The following is a 20182-nucleotide window of genomic DNA, read 5'->3' as shown; positions in this document are numbered from 1 at the left end:
GGCTCAGTCGGTTAAGCCTCCAGCTTCGGCTCAGGTCAGATCTCACGTTCGTGGGTTCGAGCCCCGCGTCAGGCTCTGTGCTGACAGCTAGCTCAGAGCCTGGAGCCTGCTTCCAGTTCTGTGTCTCCTTCTCTCTCTGCCCCTCCCCCTCTCATGCTCTGTCTCTCTCTGTATCAAAAATAAATAAAACATTAAAAAAAAAAGTGAGGTCTTTATCTTTTCTGTGTGATATATTTCACTTATCATAGTGTCCTTAAGGGCCCATCATGTTGTTGCAAAAGACAGCATTGCCTTCTTATTTATGGCTGAATAATACTCCATTGTGTTGATGTACAGAATGAATTTACCTCTCCATTCATTGATGGGCAGTCATGTTGTTTCCGTATCTTGGCTATTGTAACTAATGCTGTAGTGAACATGGAGGTGCAGATATCTTTTTGAGTTAATGTTTTCATTTCTCTTGGTTAGATACCCAGAAATGGAATTGCTAGATCATGTGGTAGTTCTATTTTTAATTCTTTTAGGAACCCCCATGTTGTTTTCCATAGTGATTGCACCAATTTATATTCCTACCAACAGTGCACAAGGATTCCTCTTCTCCACATTTTGCCAACACTTGTGGTTTCTTGTCTTTTTGCTAATAGCCGTCCGCGAACAGGTGCAAGGTGATCCCTCATTGTGGTTTTGATTTACATTTCTGCACATAGGATGTTGAGCTTCTTTTCCTGTGTCTTCTGCCCATTTGTATATCTTCTCTGGGAAAATGTCTGTTCAGATTCTCTGCCCATTTGTTAATCTGATTGTGTTCTTTTGCTGTTGAGTTTTATGAATTCTTTATGTATTTGGGTTACCTATCCCTTATCAGCTACGTGGATGGCAGATATTTTTTTTCTCTATAGGTTGATTTTTCATTTTGTGGATGGTTTCCTTTGCTTTACAGAATCTTTTTAAGTTTAATGTGATCCCATTTTCATTTTTGGTTTTGTTGCCTTAGCTTTTGGTGTTAAATCCAAAAAATCATCATCAGGAGGAGTGTACTCCCCATTCTCATTTTATACAACCCTGGCTTTCCTTGGAAACTTCTTATCTTTTTTTCTTTTTCCCCCCACCTTTGGCCACTCTGAGTTGGCATCTGCTGTAACATCCAGATTGGGATGTCCAGGAGGTAAAAATAAACCCCAAGGAACTCCTCACCGCCCTCCTTACTCCTCCTTTAATTCCTGGAGGTTCCTACCATTCTGCCATCTTTTGTCCACATTTCAGTCTTCTACTATCTGTTTGTGTGTTGTGTCCATGGTTCTGAATAGAAATTGGAGTGTTCGGGTGGAGTGTGCTTAGTCCATCATGATTGGAATGAAAAATCCAATTTACGGAATGAAATCATTACGGAATGAATGGTTCAATGAATACATTCCTCTTGTCTGCAAGGTGCTCATTCTGGGGTGTCAGGATAACAATAGCTGTAGTATTTAGAGCACGAGGGTAAATTCCACGGGAGCTCATAGAAATGAACTCATTTCTAGCCATTTTGGAATAGGACATGCAGTGTGGGTCATTGTTGTAGGTCATTGTTCCCACAGTAGTCTGTGATACCAAGTGGAATGTCCTATGATTCATTTCAGTCCTGACACTACTCAGATTTAGTGCAGACCTGCAGGTTAAAGGCAAAGTCCTGAACACGATTGTCCCACTTCAGTGCCATCCCTAAGTATCAGAGGTCATCTGTAGCTCCAACTTACAGACTATAAGGTTGGGGTTCCCACAACCCACTCAAATTTGATAATTTGCTAGGAAGACTGAGAAAACTCACTGAAAGTATTACAGTAAACATTGTAGTTTTATTGTTAAAGCTATTCCCAGAAGTAGGCAAATCGAAGCAATGTGTAAGTCAGGGTTCTGAGGTGGGGTGAATGGGGTGGAGGAGGACCAAGCTCTCCCTGCGGACTCTGAGCACATCAGCCTCCTGCAAGTCAACATGTTCACTAGCCAGGAAGCTCCCTGGGACTCGTTGTCCAGAGTTTTGTTTGGGGTTTCATTAGAGAGGCATAGTTGGTGGGATGACTAAAATCCTCCAGCTCTCCTTTCTTCCTTGGAGGTCTGATTGGCTCAGAGTTCAGCCCTTTCAACCTGGGTTTAGTCTTTCTGGTGACCACCTCCCATCCTGAGGCTGTCTAGGGGCCATGCCTCGCCACCTCATTTGTACAAGAAAGGCACCCCTGTCATTCAGGAATTCCAAGATTTTTAGAAGCTCTGTGCCAGAAACTGGGGACAAAGACCGGATACAGTCTTTCTTATATGGCATGGTTATCAAATATGAAATCATGGAGAATGTGGAATTTGAGTAATATCTTGAAAGATGAGTAGGATTTAAACATTTTAAGTTGGGGAAAAGGGCATTTCAGGCCGGGAAAATAGCAGTCACTTCAACAAATGATGTTGGAAAAACTGGACAGTGACATGCAGAAGAATGGAATTGGACCACTTTTTTACACCATACACAAAAATAAATTTAAAATGGATGAAAGACCTAAATGTGAGACAGGAAGCCATCAAAATCCTGGAGGAGAAGACTGGCTGCATTATCTTTGAATTCGGCTGGAGCAACTTCTTTCTAGACACATCACCAAAGACAAGGGAAACAAAGGAAACATGAGCTACTGGGACCTCATCAACATAAAAAGGTTCTGCACAGCAAAGGAAACAATCAGCGAAACAATGGGAGAAGGTATTTGCAAGTGACATTTCTGATAAAGGGTTAGTATCCAAAAATATATAAATAATTTCTAAAACCCAAACCCAAAAATCCAAATAATCCAGTTAAGGAATGGGTGGAAGATATAAATAAATAGACATTTCTCCAAAGAAGACATCCAGATGGATAGTAGACACATGAAAAAATGCCCAACATCACTCATCATCAGGGAACACAAGCCAAAACTAAAATGAGACAGTGCCTCACACCTGTCAGAATGGCTAAAATTAACCATTCTGGAAACAGCAGGTGTTGCGAGGATGTGAAGGAAGGAGAATGCTCTCGTCCTGTTGGTGGGAATGCAAACTGGGTGCAGCCACTGTAGAGAACAGTATGGAGGGTTCTCAAAAAATAAATACAGAACTACCCTGTGATCTAGCAGTTGTACTACTAGGTGTTTATCCAGAGGAAACAAAAATACAGACTCCAAGAGGTGCATGCACCCCAGTGTTTATAGCAGCGTTATAAAAAATAGCCAAATGTCTATCAACTGATGAATGGATAAGGATGTGCTATATATACACGACAGAATACTACTCAGCCATCAAAAAGCAGAAATCTTGCGTTTGCAGTGACATGGTTGGAGCTAGAATGTATTCTAAGTGAAATAAGTCAATCAGAGAAAGACCAGTATCATTTAATTTCCCTCATATGTGGAATTTAAGAAACAAAACAGATGAACATATGGGAAGGAGAAGGAACAGAGGAGAGACAGAAACAAACCAAAAAAGACTCTTAAGGATAGAGAACAAACTGAAGGCTGATAGAGGGAGGTGGGCTAGATGGAGGCTGGGTACTAAGAAGGGCGCTTGTGATGAGGATTGGGTGTTGTATGTAAGTGATGAATCACTGAAATGTCCTGAAACGAATACTTCATGGTATGTTAACTAAAATTTGATTTAAAAAAAAAATTAGCATTAGCAGTCACACAGGGGCACATACTGTTCAAAATATAGAAATGTCTCTAGTTCTTTTTTGTTTTTAGCTTTAGTGTAGTGTATATAAAAAACAATAATAAGGGTTCCTGAGTCACTTAGTTGGTTAAGCATCTGACTTCACTTCAGGTCATGATCTCAGGGTTCATGAGTTCGAGCCCCGCATCGGCCTCTGCTGACAGCTCAGAGCCTGGAGTGTGCTTCGGATGCTTTGCCTCCTTTTCTCTCTGCCCCTTCCTCCGTCCTTCCCACCCTCTCTCACTCTCTCTTAATAATAAATAAACGTTAAAAAATGAAATAATAAGCTTAAAAATGCCAGAATGGGACTCTCATTTATCATACTAATTAATCATAAAATCTTTTATTCTACAGAGCAGAAGATAGAAGAGACCTGTTGATGTTTTTCCAAAGCCTACACTTTTTCGTGGAGTGGTGTGAGTACCGTCAGCGCACGTTTGAACACTTCAAGGTAGGCTCGCTCTCAAGTTTTTAGATTTAAATGTATGCGAAAAGTGAAGCTGGTTTAAATTTAAACATAACCCAAAAGTGAAGCTGGCATTAATTTGGAGATTGAACATAGCATTCTTTCCTTAAAGTTTTCAAAGAACAGAAAATATTTTCATTGGCTTTGGGAATTCACAGTTATTTGGAGTAATTAAGAGGAATGCTTCTGTACAAACCAGTGAGTCATTGTGTTACGGGGGGTCTTGAAAGAGGTATAGTTATATTCTTATTTACTTTATACACATTTGGAATAAAAATCTTTCAAGCGTGCTGGAAACAAAATAGAAATGCTAAGATGAGTGTAATCGTAGTGCGCTTATCACCTGGCACAGTCCTTACTTTCTGAGTCATACTCGGTATTTTGAGCTTCTTAAGTATTGTGTATTTCAAGTTTAAGTAGTTATGCCTGATTTCAGTAAAGTAATGCCTCTTCAGTCTGATATGGATACACTCAAGGACTTCTTTTTATTCCATTTTCTGTCATAACCAGAAGCCAGATATTTGGCTGCGTTATGATGCCTCAGGTTCTACGCAGTTGGATAGCAGCAATATTGACAGCTGTGGTCCACACAAAATCTGGTTCTGAAAGAGTCAATCTGATAATATCTCAAAAGTCTAACCGGGCTCTGATTATTGTTTTTATGACTGGTACTAATTCTTGTTTGTTTGGATTTCTTATTACTATTATCATTATTACTAGTACATTAATACTTGCATTCTGTTGGGTTGAATTAATAAAATCTGTCAGGCATAGAATTTTCCTTAGAGTGAAACATGGCTGTACCTGACTGTGGTCTTTGAGTTCTCTTACTGTTGTTTACTCACGAGGGCTCTGGGACCCAAACAGTTAAATAGCTTTGCCTCACAATTGGTAAATACGGTAATGACTAAGCGGATGCTGGCAGTTGTGGTGACAAATCATCTCATGTGGGTTGTGGGAAATGTGAGTGTTAGTCCTGTTTCCAAAACTGATTTGACTCCAGGTGCTTTCAAGGAGGCGTAGCATACAGTTGGTGTGTTTATCGTGCAGAGGACAGAGTGCTTCTTGGAGCATCTTCGTTGGTGATCGGGTTACTAGGATGGAAAGACAGTCACATTGTTGTGCGGTCACCACCAATACTTACCTCCAGAAGTTTTTTATCATCTCAAACTGAAACTCCGTTCCCATTAAACACTAACTTGTCATTGCTTCCTACCCCGGATCATGAGAATCACCATTCTATTTTCTATTGCTGTGAATTTCTAGGTGCTTTATTTTGACAGAATCATAAATTTTATACTCTTTTGTTTGGTGTATTTCATTTAGCATAATATTCTCAAGATTCATCCATTTTGTATCACATGGAAGAATTTCCTTACTTTTTAAGGCTGAATAATAATCTGTTGTCTGGACAGCCCACATTTTGTTTATCCATTCATCTTGATGGATACTTGGTTTGTTTCCTTCCTTTGACTGTTATGAATAATGCTTTTATGAACATTGGTGGACAAATGTCTGTTCAGGTCCCTACTTTCAGTTCTATGACAAATATACCTGTAAGTGGACTTGCTGGATCATATGGAAATTCTGGTTAATTTTGTAAAGCACTGCATGTTTTCTTCTGTGGCGCTGACCCATTTTGCATTCCCAACAGCAGTGCACGAAGCTTCCAATTTCTCCACATACTTGCCAGTGTGTTTTGGATTTTTCCTTTGTTTTGTTTTTTGGGGGATCATAGCCAACCTAATGGGTGTGGAGTAGAATTTTTATTGTGGTTTTGATTTGCATTTACCTAATGATTAGTGATGTTGATCATTGTTTCATGTGCATATTGGCCATTTGTATATCTTCTTTAGAGAAAAGTCTATTCACATCCTTTGCCCATTAATGGATTGAGGTTTTTTTTTTCTTGTTGAGTTGTAGGAGGGTTTTTTTTTTTAAAGCTTATTTATTTTGAGAGAGAGAGAGCACGAGCAGGGGAAGTGCAGAGAGAGAAGAAAGAGAATTCCAAGCAGGCTGTGCACCAGCACCACAGAGCCTGATGCAGGACTAGAACCCACAAACGGAGATGATGAGCTCTGCCGAAACCAATAGTTGGGTGCTCAACCAACCACGCCACCCAGGTGCCCTGGTAGGAGGTTTTACAAAAATATTAACCTTTTATCAAGTGTGTAGTTGGCAGATATTTTCTCCCATTCTTTGGATCATCTTTTCATTTACTTGATAGTGTCCTTTGACGCACATTTGATGACACTGAGTTTATTTTTTTGTTGCCCCTGCTTTTGATGTTATATCCAAGAAATCATTGCCAAATTCATAAAGATTTTCCTCCCCCCCACAAGAGTTTCATGATTTAGCTTTTAAGTTGGAATATTTGATCCAACTTAACTTTTGTATACATTGTAAGCTAAGGTTCCAACTGCATCATTTTGCATGTGGGTATCTGATTTCCCCAGATTTTTAATCTTTTAAAAATTTATTTATTTATATTGAGAGAGAGAGCGCGCGCGAGAGTGAGCAAGCAGGGGAGGGGCAGGGAGAGAATCCCAAGTAGGCTTCATGCTGTCAGTGCAGAGCCCAGTGTGGGGCTCAATCTCACGAACTGTGAGATCACGACCTGAGCCAGAATCAAGAGTTGGATGCTAACCAACTGAGCCAGCAAGGTCTCACTGAAATTATCTTTTAAAGATAATTCTGGGGGCTCCTGGGTGGCTTAGTCAGTTGAGCATCCGACTTTTGCTCAGGTCATGATCTTGTACTCTGTGAGTTCGAGTCCTGCATCAGGCTCTGTGCTGACAGCTCAGAGCCTGGAGCCTCCTTCAGATTCTGTGTCTTCCTCTCTCTAACCCTCCCCTGCTCACCCTCTGTCTTTCTATCAAAAATAAACATTAAAAAAAAAAATTTATAGATAATTCTGTGGTTTAGACCTTTTACTAGTGCTCTTTTCTAATTATTATTAGAAACCACAGGCTTGTGAATCTCCAAAATTTGAGTTTTGGTGTTTTTTCCTCTATAGGTTTAGTTAGGTAAAGAATATAGGGCCGCATCTGGAAACATGATAGAAATCTCTTCAGATGGCTTTTCCTGGTATCATCCCCAACACTCATCTCTCCTTGATCAAGTTTATTTTTCCAGATAAAGTTATAATATATTTCTGATTGATTCAAGATTGTGATAGTTTAAAGTTCTATTTTTCCAAATGAAAGAGAGCCCTCTGTTCAAATAAATTTTATTTTGTACTTTTCATTGTATATTCAGTTCAGATGTGCTCAATATTAGGGTAAGCACTTTGAAGATATAAAGGGAATATTGGATGAATTCCATGAACTTTCGGTCACAGAGAAATGAGGCATGCACACAAAATAATGAGAATACAATATATTGTTATGATTACCAGTTACCAAAATAAAATAAGCAAGTGAGTTAGTAAGTGGTGTAGAACTAATTGTTGTGGCCTTAAGAGATCACAGATGTTCTAATTAAAACTTATCTTGGGGTCAACTTTGACAAAATGGGGGAAAAATTGAAAAAATGGAGCTCATTCTGTGTAGGAAGAAACAGAAGCAAATGCTTAAAAATATGAATAACTATTTCGGGGACTGGTGTGTGGAGACAACTTGATTCTAATGCATTATTTATGTTGGAGACAGCATTAGACATTTTCATATGAACAGTTCAGACTCGTGTGTCTAAAGGATTGATCATTTTGGATGTAATATCAATGCGATATGGAGGCTAAGACTTCTGAGTGGGCTTTGGGCAAGAGAAAAGTTATTTTAGGATCTTTAATGTGGCAGCATTGTTTCCTCCTAAGTCATCACTGTTAATGGACTCACACTGTTCAGTTAATCATAGGTTTGTAGGAAATGTCACTCAGAAGCTTCCCTGTGATTGGATGGGCAGTCGGCCTGAGTGTGATGCATACGGGTTGGGGGGAAGCTAGTGTCAGTAATAGCACTCAATTCACTGTTTTCATGTCCTACATTTGGACAGATTTATTGATGAGATTCTCATTCCTATGGTGGTAAAAAGAAAATATTTCGCCATATCTATCATATTTGAAAGCCTTTACAATGGAGGACTTTATAGGTATTTTCTGAGAGATGGGACAGACCAGTTTTTTATGAGTATACTGATTTCGGTCTGCTTGACTCCTTCAAATGTTTTATGGTAGACTTAGAATTTTAATATTTAGAGAAAAGAAAAGTTTGTACTATTTTACTAAAGCCTTTAACTTTGCAACCACAAAGCAAAATAACTTTGAATGTTACTCTATTAGGTCATTATCAGAGAGTGAAATTATGCTTTATTTGGAAAGTTTTGCCTAGATATGAGGTTGTACGCTTTTTCTCAGGCTAAGTAAACATATAATAACTGTCTTAATAGAAAGAACAAATTCCTACTTCATAATGATAAATGTATGAATCATAAAAGAAAAATGGGAGATAACTAGCAGCTTTTCAAAGTTTTGGGAGCATCTTCTGTAAGTGCTGGAGGGTCCGGTACAGGCCGGGGAAGACCAGCAGTAGAAAACGTCTCTTGGACTTATCCTTTCCCATCATTAGTATGGAAATAGTGCTTTTAAATTGGGGTATTGTTCTAAAAAGATACCTTTTAAATGGCACCATGGTGTAAACTAAAGATTTTGTAATGCTGCCTAAACATTTTCCCATGACTTTGTTTTGAACTTGAGGATTCAGTTTTACATTTTGCTTATTAGGTGTAAGATTTGTGAACATCTTTGTTTACAACATAAAATTCCTTCATCGTGGGACACGAAGTTAGTGTTAAATATTTATGCTCCTTTAGGCATGTGGAGACAGATTGTGTGCATGTGTGCACTTTTGCTCATACGCTGCTCTGATAGTGGCTAGAAGTATGACCCTACAGGCAATCTTTTCAAGCAGATAAAGCTGTTGGGATGCTTCCCCAGGATGATGGGGTTGCCCTCCAGGCGAATCTCTTCAATACGGTCCCGAATGTACCGGGTGTCGTTAGCCTTGCAGAATGTATCATCTGTGATTGAAGTTATGTTGTTAAACTGGAAAATAAAAGGGAAAAATTGTTCAGAGATTTGAAATCTACCTTTTGCATTCTATGTAATAGATCTCACAGAATATTCTACCTAAAAAGTGGTTTTAAAATACTGTATGCCCTGCGTATCCTCAGGGTGAAAACACCCTCTGTGCAGGGTGAGCCCCCACCACGCATTTTTACGTCTGCAGTGTTGCTTTGGAAGACAGACTGCTTGCTGTTTCAGTCACATCGTGTAGCAGAAAGCTCTAAGCACAGATAAGATTATACTGGCTGGAAGGACGATCCTGCTTTTGAGTGCCAACTCAGAATGGGCGTGCTGTCCTTAAATGTCCCTTTACAGAAGGAAACAGGACAAATGGGAATTGCTGTGATACTGGAAGACCAATTTTAGTTCGTTTCCGTTCCTCTTCACTCTTCTGTCTCCTCAGCTTGAGATCAGCAGGACAGTCTCCAAAAGCAGGTGTCCACTGCTGTTGGAGAAAGAGACAGCTGCCACAGGTCATAGCACCCCCACCCACAGATCCCTCGGATTCATGTGTCACATTAACTAGGAGATGCTGCGTGCATGCCTGACAACAGAGTCCGCTCTAAGGGCAGACCTCACGCCTCAGTTGTGGGTCTTCTCAGGGGCTCTGGGGGGTGGAGGATGTGGGTGGGGGTGGCGTTCAGGCCACCAATTAGTAATACTTGATAGGCATAACTTACTTGTGGACAAATGAGCTTCCTAATGAGTCATAACATTGATAACAAAAATTTACATTCAAGTCATCCGATATTATGAAAGGAGCAATCCTACCTGAAGATGAATTACACGTAGGCTTTCTGGTAAATTAAGAGGCACAGATTCCAGGGCGTTGTGGTCCAAGTACAGGAAGGAGAGGTTGTTCAGTCTCTGTAGGGAGAAGGTACTTCTGGAGCATCACTGAGGTCAGTACATTTTCAGTCCTGTTAATCAGTACTACTAATTGCTGCTATGGTAGTTACTTGGTTTTGAGGGGTTTTTGTTTCCCAAGTAGTATATTTTGACCCTTTATGAAGGGTGATAAGGGCCTGCTACACCCCGTATTTCTCTTCACTCATCTGACCAGTGAGTACGCAGCCATTCCCAGCCTCAGTTCTGATGCCCGCTGCTGGGGCCCTTTGACGTGTCTCGTGAACAGCTAGTAAGATCATTTTCTATGCAGGATTGAGTTTGGATCCTGGTGCTGACATAACCTCTCATGAACCTTCAGAACTTCTCATTTCACCTCCACTGATGTCTGACAAAATGAATATAGGCACATCTTGGACGATAAGGTGAGCTCGGTTCCGGAGGAACCACCACAGTAAAGCGAGGATTGCAATGAGGTGAGCCCAGCGTGTTTCTTGGTTGCCCAGTGCGTGTAAAGTTACGTTTACACTGTGATGTAGTGGCAGCATGTCTAAAAAGCAGCGTGCACGCCTTAAGTAAAAATAACTTTATTGCTACAAAAGTCTAGTCATCATCTGACCTTTCAGGGAGTTGTGATCCCTAATAACAGACCACCGTAACAAATAGAGTAATAATGAAAATTTTTTAAATATTGCAAGAATTAGCAAAATGTGAGATGGGGACACAGTGAGTAAGCGCTGTTAGGAGAGTGGCTCGCTGTGGGGTCGGCCGGAACCGTCAGTTTGTACAAAGGGCCGTGTCTGTGAGACGCAGTAAAACGGTGCACGCAGTGCTGTGTGTCTGTGTTCCTGAGACACGTGCTTGTGGGATGTCTCCCAGAGCAATCTGTTAAATCCTTAGAGGGCAGGACTTTCCCACACTCGTCTGTATTGAGTTACTTTTCATGATCAGTAGCCTGTTACTGTGTATCATTTTATAATAGGGCTTCAAGACGTAAAGCAAGTGTAAAGTTCAGAGCGCTCGAACACTCCTCCTGTGAAGCCTCCATCAGCTCCTGTAGGTCTTTAACATGCCAGTCAAAGGCTTACTAGCTGAAATTGCTATGTCTTCACATTGTAAGAATTTGTTTTCGAGAGAGAGACAGAGCGTGAGCAGGGGAGGGTCAGAGAGAGAGGGAGACACAGAAATCGGAGCGGGCTCCGAGCTCTGAGCTAGCTGTCAGCACAGAGCCCAACGCGGGGCCCAAACCAACAGACCATGAGATCATGACCTGAGCCGAAGTTGGACGCGTAACCAACCGAGCCACCCAGGTGCCCTGTTTGTTTTTAAAGTGAGTCCCATTTTGAAAAGTCTCCTAATCCCCTAACTTCTGAGGAACTCTGATGTGCCTTTACAGTGTCCCTTACAATTGCAAAAGGGTTCCTTAGGTGTAAACCCAAAGCAAAGAAAAATGGAATATTTTTACATTTCTGACAGAATGTACGTCTGTGGACTAATTATACCTTTGTGTGATTGGTACAAACTTGGGGATAATATTTCATAGTGTTTCAGTTAGATGTTCTCATTAGAAGCCGCAGGCTCTCCTGAATGAGTCTCATGCCAGCAGCAGCACACTCATCCGTCTGGGGCTCCTTCCGGGACCGGGAAGGGGCGTACCGCCTGCGCGGGGCTCGCCTCAGGCCGCGGTTCCGCCACAGACCCGGCCTGGCTGCGTAAGTCAGAGTAGATCACCGTCCCTTTGTCCTGCACATATATTTTCTTGAGTTACTAAATGAAGACATGTATTTAATTTGTATTATGTATCGAATTCTGTACTAGGTGCCTTTATGGAATTCAAAAGAAAGGCTAACTACAGAATTTTATGGGCTAATACTTTTAAGTGGTAAATGTAAAATTGAATGTTTACTTTTGAAACTATATTTTCTGGCATTTGTAAAAACAATTTTAAAATATAAAACAAAATTTTAGACCAGAGTTTCTCTTTCTTTTATCTTATTACCATTGGTTGTATAAAACTGATACTGTGTTTGGTCATAGTATACAATACTTACTTTGAATGTATTTGCTTTGATTCCTCTACTCTTGATTTTGTTGTATTTTGCATTAAATAAAGTAAGCTTGGGAGGAAGAACTGGAAGTTTCAGGAGTTGATTTTCAGCGAGTGTAAGTTCTTCTAACAGAGAAAGTTTTGAAAAAGTACCGTCTTCTATATCTTCAATCAAATTTCCCGTAAAATCAAGTCTTCTTAAGTTAGCTTGAAGGAAAAAGATACAAAAAATATGAAGTTAAAGTCTCATTTGTGTGGACTGAAGAAAAAGCATTGGTGTAACAGGTCATTCAAACCTCTTTTATTTTTAGTGTCTAACAGTGTCTGTAATGAGTGGATCAGTAAGTTTTGTTGAATCAGTAGTGAGCAGCCTTCTGTGCTTGACACCGACGGTCTTCTCTTGAGGGCTAGAATCTCAGGATTGGAAGGGAACTCAGTTAATTCAGTCCTTCCATCCTTCTGTATTTGAATCCTCAGAATGTGGAGATGGTTTAAACAAATTCTGGTTGCAAATTATGGGAACTAAGCATTACTTTTTTTTTTTTAATTGATAGAGGTCGCAAGTGAGTGAGGGGCAGAGAGAGAAGGAGGTAGAGGAGAGCAGGGCTCATCCGACATGGGGCTCGAGCTCATGAACCATGAGATCATGACCTGAGCTGAAGTCAGATGGTCATCAACTGAGCCACGCAGGCACCCTGGAAGCAGCACATTTGATTAGATAGAATTTTCGTAGATATTTTTCTGGACTTTTAACCAGCATGTTGCATTTTGATTGTAGGTATGTTCTTAATCTCTCTGTGCCTTATTTGTTAAAGTGATGCAGACTGAGAGAGAAAGTGTGTGTGTGTGTGTGTGTGTGTGTGTGTGTGTGTGTGTGTCTGGGATGCTGAGGAAGCCGTTGTTTCTCATCCAGTATTTGAGGTAGTCACTGCAAATTAGTGAATATGGACTGTTCCTCCCCGGGACTCTAAAGGGTTAGGTTTCTTTGAGCCTATGATCACACATTTCTCAACCAATTAGTACAAAATTGCATGTGTGTTTCTTTTTAAAGTGTTACAGTTAGTGTATATTAGTATATACTCTTGGTACATCAACATTGAACTCACAGCCTCAGTTCTGTAGCTCACACTTGAATGAAAATTACCTAACACCGTGTTTTCTCTGTGAGGCAGCTTGGGGACACTGGATGGCTCTTCAGCACAAATAGCAAAAAGCACACTGAACAGGACACCTCACAGTGTAAGAGCTGAAACAGAATGGCAGAGGTCACCTTGTTTGACTGTGCCTAAGTAACCCCAGTGTTCTGCCACTGTGCCTGTGTCTGCAGATGACTGCGGGAGTGCTTCGGGTACTGATTTGGGGGTTACAAATGCCTGTGACTAAGCAAGGGTGTGTGCAGCTATGGGGTCCACAGTGATGAGGAACAGCTGTATTTGGGCCAGTGGGGGCCGCCAGTTGCAGCATGGATGCTGTTCGGTTAATCTCAAACATATAGTGGGGCCAGTGTGCACGTTTGGTGTGACTTTCTTCAGGGACTTGGCACTGCGGAAGTGGAGGGTTGTGCTGTGCTCAAAGCGGTGCCCTGGCGGCAAGCTGCCGTGCGATTTGACGGGATGCCAGGAGCATCCTGGAAGGGAGTGAAACACGTTAGGTCCACGTGAGAACCATCTGAGGAGCTGGGTGGTATTTCATGAGGATGCCTGGGCCTCTCCCCAGACCTCAGTTAAAATCTCCGGGGCACCTAGGTGACTTAGTCGGTTGAGTCTGACTTCAGCTCAGGTCATGATCTTGCGGTTCGTGAGTTTGAGCCCCATGCCGGGCTCTGTGCCGACAGCTCACACCTTGGAGCCTGCTTCGGATTCTGTGTCTCCCCCTCTCTCTGCCACTTCCCTGCTTGTGCTCTGTCTCTCTGCTTCTCAAAAAAAAAAAAAAAACTCTGGAGACTAGGGCCTGGTATCATTGTTTTTTATAAGATTTCCCCAGATGGCTTTAGTATACAGCCAGGTTTAAGAACCATGAGTTAAAGTAAGGAAGAGGAGACTTTCTGCTTTTATCGAAACGGCAGCACTGTGAATAAAGTGTTACGGTTGGAGAAGCACCTTGGTGGTACTGGTGCTCCTGACGGGCCGAGGCACATGGGTCTCGGAGTCCTGTAGGTTGAGAAGGCGTCTTTGCCCGTATGTTTGATGGGCCGTCAACATCAACATGAAAGGCAGCAGGAAAGAAAGGTGACGGGGACATTTGAATGGCGTAGAAAGGAGTCGCCAACAAGCGTGTGGATGTGTGTGCGCCGTGGTGGATGAACATTCCAGCAGCGATGGCCTTAGATGTGACCGTCGCAGGTGCCAAGAAGCTTGTGTCTCTCGGAGGCTGCCACTAACATAGTTAGTTACTGGGAGTTATTTTACGTAAAGTTAACTTACGTATATCTGCAAAATCTTTGGCCGTCAGCTTTTTAATCTTGTTGAATCGTGCGTAGAGATAGGATGACTCCTTTGGCAGGGGCGGCACAGCATCAATGTCGACCTCTTCACAGTACACGGAGCCACTTAGACACACACACAGCAGGCACGTGGGCATTTCTCAGTCGGGAAACAAAATGATAAAAATATAAACTGTAATTTAAAAACACTTCGCCACTAGTGGTAAAAGTATTGCTATCATGAGTGTTCTCACTAATCTGAAAAAATATTTTACAGAATTAAGGGTGGTGGTGGGAAGGCACCATGGGCATTCTAGCAGTCTTACGCCTGATAACTGACCAGGATCTTATTTTAGATCCTGTAACCCAACATCTCCTTCACTCTCTATCCATTTTAGCACCGAATATTTAATTGCTGAATTTTCACTTTCTGTTTTGAATTCCTGATTTGAATACTTCATGTTCATAAAGCAGAACATAAGGTAAATGTAAGTTTGACTTCTCACTTGGTTTGGCACAGACACATTGTGGATGGATGACCATAGCTGAGGCACTTACACGCCCCCAGTTAAGTAAGCAGACCACGCCCTTTGACATGAGAGTGTCACAGAAACAGCAGGGACCCCACTGCATGTCCTCTTCGTGCCTCTTTTATCTTCTTTAACCTGGAAACAATGCCTGAGTCTTTGTTCATAATTTAAAAGTTTTTGAATTTTAAAAACATTTTATTTTTCAGGGCATTTATTTTACAGAATGTCATTCAATTAGGGTTAGTCTGAGGTTCCTAATTTTCAGTAGGTATACGATGGAAATGATGTGGCGTCTGCCGTGCCGGGTACTGGGGAGCATGTGGTATCTGCTTGTCCCATTCCTGATGCCGCTTTCTCTGGTCTGCCATCAGGGAGTGTCTTCTGAAAAAGGACTTGCTAAACATCTGGTCTGTCACTAAACTGCCACCCACTAATTTTATCCTCTGTTGATAGTTCTGACCTGAATTGTTACTAGGATAGTTTCAAATTATGATATTCTAAGTCTATTATTCCTTCTACGTTTATTAGCTGACATCTGGTACAGGGTGGAACATTCCCTTCGTATTTAGTTATATCAGTTCAGTGCGAACTTGTGAATTCTTTATCCCATGGGTCATAATAAGTTCCCATCATACTTATTTTGATAATCAAATTGTCACAGATTAGCCAGTGTGAACTCTCTTAAGCCTTTTTTAATTCTTTCACAGCTGTTTTCTATTTAAATGACACTTAATAAATTATACATATTTCACTTGTGTAATTTATGTTTTTGGCATTCTGTATGTACCCATGAAACCGTTATTGCAATCAAAGTAAACGCAGTCATCACCCGGAGTGTTGTCATGCTCTCTGTAGCCCCTCCCTCCCGGCACCCACTCTGGTCCGCTTTCTCTCTGCTCCCAGCAGTTGGCGCTTCCAAGAGAACCTGCTCGCATTGCTTCTTCCACACTGCATACCAGCAGTTCATTCCTCTTTATTCCTGAGTGTATTTCATTGTATTAATATATGCAGTTTATGTAGTCCTTCCTTATGGGCATTTGGTATTTAGTTTTTGGCTATTTCATAGCCAGTGTTCAAAAGTGAATATTTATCTAGAAGTTTTTATGGTTGTAATACTTTCGTTTCTCTTGAGTAAATACTTAACAGTACATCGGCTGGGCCATCTTAGCGGGTAGCTTTTGAAGAAAGTCTCACCCTGTTTTCCATCAAGGTTGGGCCATTCTATAGTCCTTCCAGTTACTCCACATCCTCATCTGCATTCCACGCTATCAGACTTTTCATGTAAGGCATGATGTGGTATCGTGTATTTTAGTTTATATTTTCCTAATGTCATGTGCTGAGCAGTTTTTTATAAACTTATTTACCATCCACATATTTTTGTGGTAGAAGGTTTATATCATTTGCCTGTTTTCAATGTTCATCTATTTTTGAGAGAGACAGAGCATGAGTGGGGGAGGAGCAGAAAGAGAGGGAGACACAGAATCTGAAACTGGCTCTGAGCTCTGAGCTGTCAGTGCAGAGCCCAACCCGTTGCTTGAACCCAAAACTGGATTGGGAGACCATGACCTGAGCCAAAGTTGGTTGTTTGACTGACTGAGCCACCCAGGCACCCTTCATTTACATATTTTTTAAATACTTAGTATTTTTGAGCCAGAGAGTGTGTGAGCGGGAAGAGGAGCAGAGAGAGAGGGGAATAGAGGGTCCAAGGCTCTGATCTGACAGTAGAGAGCCAGATGTGGGGCTCGAACCCAGGAACCTTAGTTGAAGTTGGACACTTAAATGACTGAGCCACCCGGGCACCCCTCATTTCCCTATTTTTAAATGGTATTTTTGTATTATTGTTACTGAATTATAAGAGTTTATATTTGTAGATATAAGATGGTTCTCAGATTTATGTTTTGCAAATGTTGTCCTTTATGTGGCTTGTCTGATTTTCTTATCAATGTCTTTTGAATAGCAAATATTTTTTTATTTTAATGAAGAATAGTTGATTCCTTTATGGTTTGTGCTTCTTGTCCTGTATTTAAGAAATCTTTGCCAACCACTATGTTATTATCGTAAGTTTTCTTTTGAAGGTTGTGTAGTCTAAGCTCTTGATATTTAGGTTTAAGGTCCATTTTGAGTTAATTTTTATATATGGTGTCTGGAAAGTTCATCTTTTTTAACTTATAGCTATCCAGTTTTTCAGGACCATTTTTTGAAATGATTATACTTTCCCCACTGAATTGCATTGACACCATTATTAAAAACAAACAAACAAACCAGTTGACCCTGTTATGTGTGTTCCTGGACCATTCTGTTTTGCTGATCTACTTGTTTTATGTTTTTGTTTTCATTTGTGTGTGTGTGTGTGTGTGTGTGTGTGTGTGTATTTAGAGAGAGAGAGAGAGAGAGAGAGAGAATGGAGAATGAATCTTAAGCAGACACAGGGCTCTATCTTACAAACCTGAGATCATGTCCTGAGAGGAAATCAAGAGTCTGAAGCTCAACCAACTGAGCTTGTTTGCTTGTTTATTTCTATGGGAATGCCACAATGACTTGCTTCCTGTAGCTTTATAGCAAGTTTTCTTTTCAGGTGGTGTAAATCCTCCAACTGTATTTATTTTTAATAGAATTCAACTTTAATAGAATTATACCGCAACATCTGACTAGCAATTAGGAAATATTAACATATTTTCCCAGAATTGTAGAGATTGAGAGCAAATGCCAACACATTACCAATTATAAGAGACAGAATTTTTGAAGATGCAGACTTAGATGTAATTAAGATGTAATGAATAAGTTGCCAGCGTCTTTCTGGAGAAGAGTTTAGCAGCATACAATGAGGATCATAAATCTAACCACTAAGTTTTTACCTAAAAACACTTTTTATCTTTTTTTCGTTTATAGCTTATTGTCACGTTGGTTTCCATATAACACCCATTGCTCATCCCCACAAGTGCCCTCCTCCATGCCCATCACCCCCCTTTCCTTCTCCCCCACCCCCATCAGCCCTCAGTTCTCAGTATTGAAGAGTCTCTCCTGGGTTGCCTCCCTCCCTTTCCCCAACTATCCTCCAACTGTATTCTTCAACACTGTTATGACTATTCTAAGCTCTTTGCATTTCCACATAAATTTTATTTTATTTTATTTTATTTTTTAAATATTTTATTGTCAAATTGGTTTCCATACAACACCCAGTGCTCTTCCCCACAAGTGCCCTCCTCCATCACCAGCACCTCTTTCCCCCCCCCTTCCCCTTCAACCCTCAGTTCGTTTTCAGCATTCAGTAGTCTCTCAAGGTTTGCATCCCTCTCTCTCCCCAACTCTCTTTCCCTCTTCCCCTCCCCCTGGTCCTCCATTAGGTTTCTCCTGTTTTCCTGTTAGACCTATGAGTGCAAACATATGGTTTCTGACCTTCTCTGCCTGACTTATTTCGCTTAGCATGACACCCTCGAGGTCCATCCACTTTTGTACAAATGGCCATATGTCATTCATTCTCATTGCCATGTAGCACTCCAGTGTGTATATATACCACATCTTCTTGATCCCCTCATCAGGTGATGGACATTTAGGCTCTTTCCATGATTTGGCTATAGATGCTATAGATGCTGGCGAGGGTGTGGAGAGATGGGCACCCTCCTACACTGCTGGTGGGAATGTAAACTGGTGCAGCCGCTCTGGAAAACAGTGTGGAGGTTCCTCAAACTCCCTTATGACCCAGCAATAGCACTGCTAGGGACTTACCCAAGGGATACAGAAATGCTGATGCACAGGAGCACATGTACCCCAGTGTTCATAGCAGCAATGTCAACAATAGCCAAAACATGGAAAGAGCCTAAATGTCCACATAAATTTTAAAGTCAGCCTCTTAATTTCAAAAAGACTGCTAAAAATTAAATTGGATTATAGTTAAATCTACAAATAAATTTGTGAAAAATCAACATCTTAATGATACTGAGTTTTCTGGCCCTTGAACATAAGACATGCATATTTGTAGGTTGTCTTTAATTTCTCGCAGCATAGTTGTCTAGATTTCAGTGTGCAGGTTTTGTATGTCTTTTACTAATTTGTACCTACATTTAAAAATATATTTTTATTAATTAAAATGTTAAATATCCCCATTACTCTTTTAAGAACTTTCTTATTTTTTGGCATAAGATGTCCCAGGGCAGTCTTGCCTTTTCCCTACCCCAAGCCTGATACCTGTTATTTCTTCGAGAAGTACTCGTTTCTTTTAGTGGAGAATTATATTTGGAAACCAAGATTTGAACGTTGATATTACTAGCATCGCATTGCTTCTAGCCTCTTTCCACAGGAGAGCTGGGTAATGTATGTATGTATATTTGTTCGTTTCTCTGTATTTAATACACATCTATACACACATATGTGTGATATGTGGTATAGACATATGTACATTCTTACACACACATGGACGTAGATAAATATGCACACGGACACACACCATGTGCATATATACACATATGCTCTCATACAGAGAAACGTGCATACAGGCAAACCTCAGAGAAATGGTACATTTGGTTCCACTGCAATAAAGTGAATATTGCAGTAAAATAAGTCAAATGACGTTTATGGTTTTCTGGTGCCTATAAATGTTGTGTACACCATGCTGTAGTCGTGAAGGGCGCAGAAGTAGTATGTTTAAAACACAGTGTTCTTGCATTAGAAATACTCCCTTGTTGGGCACTTGGGTGGCTCAGTTAAGCATCTGACTTCAACTCAGGTCATGATCTCCTGGTTTGTGAGTTTAAGCTCTGCTGTCTGCTGTCAGCACAGAGGCCCCTTTGGATCCTCTGTCCCCTCTCGCTGCCCCTCCCCTGCTTGCTCTCTCCTCTCTCAAAAATAAACATTTTTAAAAAATTCTCTACTGTTAAGAAATGCTAACCGTCATCCCCACTTTCAGCAAGCTGAGCCGTGATCTTTCTGCTGGTGGAGGGTCTTGCTTGATGTTGATGGCTGCTGACCCCGCAGGGAGGTGACAGCTGACCCCGCCGGGGCCGTTTCTGAACCTAAGACAACGGTGAGGTTTGCCACAGAGACTGACTCTTCTTTCAGGAACGATTTCTCTGTAGCACGTGATGCTGTTTGGTAGCGTTTTATGCAC

At 41.0% G+C, this 20182-nt stretch overlaps 2 protein-coding genes across 4 annotated transcripts in view; one reads left to right on the top strand and one right to left on the bottom strand.

Annotated features, from left to right (window-relative positions):
• The window catches only part of CENPP (centromere protein P), a 211338-nt gene that overhangs the window by 46973 nt on the left and 144183 nt on the right, over positions 1-20182 (top strand). For all 3 annotated transcript variants that reach the window (XM_029919447.1, XM_029919446.1, XM_029919448.1), the window contains exon 5: positions 4060-4156. In XM_029919447.1, coding sequence (XP_029775307.1) covers positions 4060-4156 — 97 coding nt within the window. The remainder of the gene's footprint in view (positions 1-4059; positions 4157-20182) is intronic.
• OGN (osteoglycin) overlaps positions 7385-20182 on the bottom strand; it is a 19184-nt gene continuing 6386 nt past the window's right edge. Inside the window, exons 4-7 of the mRNA XM_029919445.1 lie at positions 14550-14708; positions 12131-12333; positions 10005-10100; positions 7385-9212 (exon numbers count right to left, since the gene is read on the bottom strand). Of these exons, the coding sequence (XP_029775305.1) occupies positions 9042-9212; positions 10005-10100; positions 12131-12333; positions 14550-14708 (629 nt within the window). The 3' untranslated portion in view covers positions 7385-9041. The remainder of the gene's footprint in view (positions 9213-10004; positions 10101-12130; positions 12334-14549; positions 14709-20182) is intronic.

Source organism: Suricata suricatta, chromosome 13, assembly GCF_006229205.1.
Source record: "Suricata suricatta isolate VVHF042 chromosome 13, meerkat_22Aug2017_6uvM2_HiC, whole genome shotgun sequence".
NCBI classification, from domain to species: domain Eukaryota; kingdom Metazoa; phylum Chordata; class Mammalia; order Carnivora; family Herpestidae; genus Suricata; species Suricata suricatta.
The sequence above is the reverse complement of the archived record's forward strand: the minus strand, read 5'-3'. Positions and strand labels throughout refer to the sequence as shown.